The sequence below is a fragment of the Miscanthus floridulus genome, chromosome 8 (assembly GCF_019320115.1).
Source record: "Miscanthus floridulus cultivar M001 chromosome 8, ASM1932011v1, whole genome shotgun sequence".
Lineage (NCBI taxonomy): Eukaryota > Viridiplantae > Streptophyta > Magnoliopsida > Poales > Poaceae > Miscanthus > Miscanthus floridulus.
This window is the reverse complement of record NC_089587.1, coordinates 176149211-176156457: the sequence shown is the minus strand read 5'-3', so window position 1 is coordinate 176156457 and position 7247 is coordinate 176149211. Positions and strand designations below refer to the sequence as shown.

Below are 7247 nucleotides of genomic sequence, written 5' to 3'. Positions count from 1 at the left end.
GCGGCGGCGATGATCTTGCAGTTGCAGCCCATCGGCGTGCGATCGTCCGGCGGCTGGGTTCCCGACGCCAAGCCCTCGTGCCTAGCAGCTAGTTGGTTGCAGTCTTGCGCGACGGGAACCCGTGAACCGGCTGATTTTCTATAGATGCGTGTGTGGTGTGTTCCGTTCTTGGGTGCTCCTCCTGTTTGTAGGCTGGGAGGGTTTGAGGATATGCATAGGCTATCTCCAACAACAACACCTAAAATACAAGATTCATTCGTCTTTTGGATAGCGCTACAGGTAAAAAGTTCAATACCTATTTGCATTGAGGATGTGCATATAATAAACCATAAAATGGGTGTGCGGCGTGCCGCGAGGGTGGGTAACGCAGAAACAGCTCGTCATGCAAGGCCAGCAATGAAATTAACAGCTGCCAAAAACCAACAGGTTGATGCTGTAGCCACATATAGTGTCAACTTGGCAAGCTAGGCTCCTACGATTCTTTCTGGGAAATGTGACGATGAGATGATCGATAAAGAAGGGGGCATAACCGCCTCGCTGGGTAACACACATGGGCTTGCCCTGCTCTTTGCAGTAAGGAGACCTGCATCTGGCTCTGGTGCCCTGCAAGCTTACCCATCACGAACATGTGAGATGCAGATGGCTACTGCAAGCTTTTACCGATCACCAACATGAGATGGGTGGAAGATGCAGACAGCAGACGTCTAGCTGCCGTCTGGGTCTGGCTGATTCCTGAAATGCATCTGATGGTTCAGTGCTTGAGGCTGCCAACAATGGCAATGCTTCTTTTGACCAGCAAGTACCCAAGACCAATGACTTGTTCGCAACAGAGTTTACTTTGTCGCTTAAGGATGATGTGCCAACAAACAAACAAAAAACATTCAGATCTTACTCGTGCCACGTCAAACGAAAATGACTGCAATTTTTTTCTTTTCCATTGATAATCAGACCTATAACCATTCTATTACACCAGAGAGAACCTGAGACGAGATTTCCAGTTGTGCAAAACATTTGGAAAAACCTATCTCGCCCTCTCCTGCTGTAAAGTAGCACAGTCCAATCCAATGGATCGGAAAATAAAGCTAACACAGAATAATAATAATAATAATAATAATAATAATAATAGTAGTAGTAGTAGTAGATAGATTAATCGCCGAAATTAAACCTAAGGCATGTATGAACAGACTCCAAAACACTACGGGTTGGTTTATCTAACAAATAGAAATTAAACCAACCCTGTGCTTTCCTCCTTGTGTTTTTAATGGATCGGGTGCGGCCGAAAACTCTGAATTTCTGATCCACTCTCGGCCGGCCAGCCTCTGCGACAGGCATGGAGATAGATCAGTGGCCGCCGCCGGCCATGATGGCGGCGTGGGACACGCCTCTCGTCTTTGGGAGAAGGACGAGCGCCAGGACCGCGCAAATGAGGGCGAAGACGCCGCCGATGCCCAAGGCCGGGGTGTTCCCTTTGTTGAAGGCGCCGTCGATGGGGCCTGCGCTGAGCGCGATCACCAGCTGTGGAAGGACGATGGCAATGTTGAGGACGCCAATGGTGAGACCTTGGCCACCGCCCTCCTCAGCGGCAACCTCAGACACAACGGCCCAAGGTACACTGAACAGCACCTGCGTGCATGCAACAATTCGACAATTAAGCAATGCAAGCAAGCTGCACGAACGGCTGGATTCCGAAGAACAGCTAGCAATAATCCAATGCTAAAACAAAACTCGTGTCTTACGGCCTGAGGGATGCCGATGAGGGCGAAGATAGCGAGTGCGCCGCTCTTGAACCTATGTTCGGGGCCGGCGGAGAGGGAGGCGGCGAGCGAGGGCCTGTAGCCCTTCATGGAGACGATGCCGAGGACGACCATGGCCGTCATGAGGACGAACACCATGAGGTTGCTGATGGACCAGACGACCCGGGACGTGAGCTTCCGGCACAGCTTGGGGATGAGGAAGGAGGTGACGCCCAGCGCGATGGAGCAGAAGAGGAGGCCCACGGCGCCCTCGCGGACGCCCGCGTCGTACAGGTCCGCCTTGCCGCCCGCGCCCTGCGGCTCGCCGTGGAAGATCTCCCGCCCCATCCAGTCCGTGTTGTACTGGATGAACGGGAACCACGAGAGCTGCGATCGAGAAAGGCAGTCAGTCAGTCAGATCGAGTCAGTGGTGTGCGGCGCGGCGCGCGTACGTACCCAGGTGACGGCCGTGACGGCGAGCACGCTGAACATGGCAGGGGGCAGGTTCTTGAGGCTCTTGAAGAGATCGACGAACGCGGAGCACGCGCCGCCGCCGGAGGCGTCGACGTTGTCCTTGTCGACTACTTCCTCGTCGGCGAGCCACAAGGTGACCGACATGGTGAGTATAATGAGGATCTGATCAATCAACAAACCAAAGGAAAGCGATATATCGATCAAAATCTCAGTGCAACGAGAGACGCGAGACGAATGAAGCAACAACATTAATGGTGGTGCTCGTAGTAACTCACCACCGCAGTCAAGAAGGCGCCCTTGAGGTTGGCGCAGGCATCGCAGCACGCCGCGGTTTTGAGCCAAGGGAGCCACCTGATGGATATGGATCAACCAGGGCATCGTCAACAACACATCAGTGGACGACCTCAAAGAAATAAATGATTCAGGAAAGGAAAGCAAAACAAAAGGGGACGAATCAGGCGACCGGGCTACGTACTCGTGCCATTTCGCGTTGGCGCCGGCCAAGTATCCGAGCACGCTACCGAGAGCCATCCACAGGGAGAAGATGGCCTGGCCAACGTTGGGCCCGTGCTGTCCAGCTGCAGCAGTAAATGAACAAACAAACATTAGCATCACTAATCCTGCGCTACGCTGCGTGCGTGTGATCGAGTTCAAATACAGAAACCGGCAGCGAAACACATGCTCACCGGCGAGGTCGGCCATCATCGCGCGAGCCGGTCCCTGGACGGTGTTGTTGGCAAAGTCGAGGAACCAGAAGCCGACAATGTAGACGGCGGCGGCGTACCAGCGGGAGCCGGTGAACGTGCTGCAGTGCTCCTTGGTGTCACCCATGCGCCGCCCGATGTCCGCCGAGAACCCGATAATAATCACCTTGCATTGCCGGAGCACCAGCATCCATCATCATCAGTAAAAAACAAACAAACACGACGGAATCTCTACTGCCAGTATGCAGTGAAGTACAGAAAGCAAAGGAATCGCAACGCAAAAGTGTGATGTCATGATGTGTGCTTACAGAGAGGCAGATGATGATGCATCCAGCGAGGATGAAGGGCCTCCTCCGGCCCATCTTCGACGTGCACCGGTCGCTGTAGTAGCCCACGATGGGTTGCACCTGCCAACGAGAAATCAATTCGAGTAATGGCCACATTAATCCCCGGCCGGCCTCGGAAAAGGAGAAGAAGATGACTGGACGGACGTATGAAAACGGATCTTGGTAGTAATTATCTTATCTTATCTCCTGAAAATAAATCTTGGTAATTATCTTATCTCTTGAAAAATAAATCTTGGTAATTAAAACCTCAATGCTACAACATTAAGATGGAAATAAATCGTAGGTGAGCAGTTTCATAACCTGCTCAGATTTATTTTGATTTCACAAAATTTAACGTTCTTTATCTTTATCCAAATACTCCTAGCAACTTAGTAGTAAGAGATGGGATCAGAATCAGAATCATATATATACAAGAACAAGAGAATGCACGTACCACAAATCCGGCGATAGGCCCGCAGATCCATGTCAGAGACACGTAGCTGTGCGAGATCCCAAGAGTCTGGGCGGGCATATACCAAACATCGATCAGGCCATGAAAATTATCAGAGAAAACCAAACATGTATGAACAGACACCAAAGAACAAAAGACGACATGAACTGATGAAAATGAACTGTACCTGAGAGTAGGGCGAGAGGAGGGAGAGCTGCAGCGCCCAGCCGTACTGGATGCCGCCGGAGACCATGCAGGCCAAGAAGAGCCGGACGATGCCTATCGGCGGCTTCCGGCTCGCATTGCCGCCATTCTTCTCGCCGCCGACGACGCCGCGCTCCAGGTTCATGGTGGCCCAGTCGAGGCGCTGCTTGTTGGCGTCCTCCTTGCCGTCACCGTCCATGGCTGCGGCGGCGGACGAAACAAGCATGCGGATTGGTCGAAGGAAAAAAGGGGGAGAGAGAGGACGATAGGGACAGGCAAATGATCACGGACGGGAGGGATGGGGGGTCACTTGGACGAGATAGCGAAACGAGCGCCGGGTGCCGGGGGTTTTGAAGGCCGGGGGCGGATGGCCCGGCGCGTGTGGTTTATGGCGGGTGGCCCACCCGGCAGCGAGACGGCGGGCCGAAGGTTTTATCCGTTTGTTTGGGAAGGTTATCCCGTCCTTAATCTGTTTCTTGGTAAGGGGTTCTGCCATGATGGCAGGGAGTAATGGCGGTTCATCAAGATATATACAGTTGGTAGAAAAAAAAAGGATAGGGCTGACATCAATGGATTGGATTGGATTGGATTGCAATATATGAGGATTCTTCTCCTTATTAGAAATTTATTCTTCACGCGGAGTTTAATTTAACGAAATGTGTTATTATCAATATAAATCTTGTCATTTGATTCTATCTTATCCAAAAATTACTTTGATAGAATAGAATCTCAACGTGTCCAGGGCTGGCTGTCAGGAAACTAATGGATACCGAATTACTGATTCGATGCCTGTACATTTGTATTTATCTTATCCAAAGCTCACTTGTTTACTATTAGAATAAAAATAATGTACTCCCCCAATTTCAAAATAAAAAATATATATATCTCACCTCTCAAAGAGTCAAAGTTTTATAAGTTTTACTAGATTTATATATAAATAATATCAAGAGTTGTGGTCTCCAAATATATTTGTTATGAAAATATATTCTATAGTGTATTATAAAAATATTAATATTTTTATATATGTTGTTAATTCCTTTCAAAAAAGAAAAATGACATCTTACCAAATGATGAATATGACGGAGGCCGTATGTATACAACGGCTATATGGGTTGGCAAAGCTGGAAACGAATGGAAGAATGATGCAACCCCATCTGTAAAGTCGTTCTTATCCTCGAATTTATTTCCACACGAATGGAAACTGATGAACGTTGTGCAGCAGGCTGGCACAAACTGGTGAAATCAGTTTGGTAAGTGTTTTACTAGCTAATTGAATGACTAGCTTCCAATATACAGTATGTTAGCTCGCAGCCAGCCAAGAATGTTTTTTTCTCACAACAAATCAGTATCAGTCATGCTTATCAACCTAGAAACCAACCAGTGAACATGCTGATGGTCTCACCGGTCAAACGCGAGTCATCTGACTGACCTGCTTACCACCTGTGATTTTGGAGTCTAGCATCCGAATTAAAGTGAAATATTCAAAAGAACACGTCACTAGAACAACAACACAAACCATTTTGGACCCTACTATTTATTTAAACAAACAAAGAATGAAGCGTGACGGCGCCGTAGCTAGTCTATCATCTTGAGCAAGGAACAGAAAAGGATTAGCCGCCTCCACTATATACCGTTTGCTAGCTTGGATGGTCCTCAAGGAAAGGAATTAACAAACAGATTCTGACACAATGCCGGCCATGATTTCGAGGGAGACGTTCACCTGTTCGCTTGATTGTTTATGTGACTTATAAACTGGTTGATGTTGTTTTTTTAGAGAAAAATGTTGTATCATGATTGATAAGCATAGCCGATACGATCAGCGAACATGATGATTGCTTGGACGCTTCTAATCAGAGAGGAGTGTACGTGCTGCTCAGTGGGGGATGGTCTGTTGACCTACTGACAACCTTTTAGGTTGTTCCCTCTCGTCGTTTCGCTGATGAGTGTTACAAGCAACAATGTGTGTGTATAACAACTCTTTTATTTAGTATTCATTATGTGGTAGGTACTACTACGGATATAAAGATGCTAACTTTCCATCTGTTAATGGACACAAGCGTTTCCATATGGCATTATTATAGGAAAAGAAAAATAAAGGAACTTATTGTACCCGCGTGTAGTGTGTGTACTTGTTGAAGAACACCAGGAGATGGGACACAGGCTTTACAACACACACATGTACCTACGTGAACGTGATATGTTAACCTTAACCACCCCATAGCATTTTTTTTAAAAAAAAACAATAACCACCCCATAGCTGGAAATGCGAATCGGCGCGCAGTCGTTGGATAAAAAAACCATCGGCTTCAGATGGCAGCTTGGCCCTGTTTATTTGTCTTATAATTCGTCTTTTTAGCTTGTTTTTTTAGTCAAATAGTGTTTTTCTATCGCAACAAATCAGCCGGAACCATATTTTTACTCGTTTTTTCAGCGAAATGAACGAAACCCTAGTTAGAAGACTAATTAAGGGTAGAAGGAAGATGATGATTTGCGGTGGGCCCACGCCCATATTCTTCATTCTCCCCTGCAAGTCTGCAACTGTAATCACAAGTCACGAAATCATGCAATCGTGCTCACCAGGTCACCACCGTACTTTTGCGACCACTCACTTCTTATTGAAAGCGCGCACAGTAGGTGCAGCTTGCCGCGCCGGCATCGTGATGTTTTGACATCACAGGCCTCGAGTGTTTTTCTTTTACGACAAATCAGCATCAGTTATTTATCTAGCTAGCTGAGGACCCTTTAAACTTTTTTTTAAGTCTGGTGAACAGAGCTTGAAGTGGTGCCATGGTGGGCTCCTTTAAACTTTTTTTTGTGTGGATTTGGGCTCCGTTAAACATAGCGCTCAGAGTGAAAAAAAAAATATATATATAGACCAGTCCTTCAACGTAGATTACGTTTTCCTAATGTCGCGGGCTTTCTGATGACATATATGAAGGTTGTAGCCGAGGCGACATTCTCACCTGCACCTTGGCTAGCACAGCCTACTGCCTATATCAACGGCGTCATTGCACGGGCGCAGAATTTTTACCATTATTTCTGCATCAGACTTGGAATTGGGCAGTACAGTGTAGGGTATCATGATAAAGGCCTTTGCTCCCCCCCAAGATATTTTTTTGGCGTTGCAAGATTGGCAACATAACAGTGCAACAGCCATGGACAAAGGAAACTTCAATTTGATCTGACAATGGGCAGCTAGATTTCTCTGTAGCGCTTATCCGCAGGCCGCAGCAACGGTGGGTGAGAATGAGACCAGAAGCAAGCGACGCGCATCACAGCGCAGCTGTCACATGTTTCCCCTCTACTGTGCGGTGTGCTGGAAGTGGAGTTGTGGAACACACACAGCCTGTTCGTT

General features: G+C 47.8%; 1 protein-coding gene across 2 annotated transcripts; it reads right to left on the bottom strand.

Annotated features, from left to right (window-relative positions):
* Positions 1–913: 913 nt before the first annotated feature.
* On the bottom strand, positions 914–4207 carry LOC136477584 (sucrose transport protein SUT5-like). 2 transcript variants are annotated; one of them, XM_066475789.1, is made up of 9 exons: positions 3876–4207; positions 3692–3757; positions 3220–3318; positions 2894–3077; positions 2683–2785; positions 2483–2558; positions 2190–2369; positions 1737–2120; positions 914–1623 (listed from the first exon to the last, which is right to left on the bottom strand). In XM_066475789.1, exons 1-9 carry the CDS (start codon positions 4116–4118, stop codon positions 1342–1344), a joined length of 1617 nt encoding a protein of 538 aa, XP_066331886.1. In that variant the 5' UTR covers positions 4119–4207; the 3' UTR covers positions 914–1341. The 2 variants fall into 2 exon arrangements, with proteins under 2 accessions (XP_066331886.1, XP_066331885.1); XM_066475788.1 differs by having other exon boundaries at positions 2683–3077.
* Positions 4208–7247: the final 3040 nt, after the last annotated feature.

What these genes read in the sequence shown, in the direction of transcription:
- LOC136477584 (XM_066475788.1), bottom strand. Translation starts at nt 4,118, where the DNA reads ATGCTTGTTTCGTCCGCCGCCGCAGCCATGGACGGTGACGGCAAGGAG. An exon ending in GCATCATCATCTGCCTCTCT is followed by an intron (nt 3,078 to 3,219) that starts GTAAGCACACAT and finishes CGGCAATGCAAG; the next exon opens with GTGATTATTATCGGGTTCTC. An exon ending in TCATCGGCATCCCTCAGGCC is followed by an intron (nt 1,624 to 1,736) that starts GTAAGACACGAG and finishes GCATGCACGCAG; the next exon opens with GTGCTGTTCAGTGTACCTTG.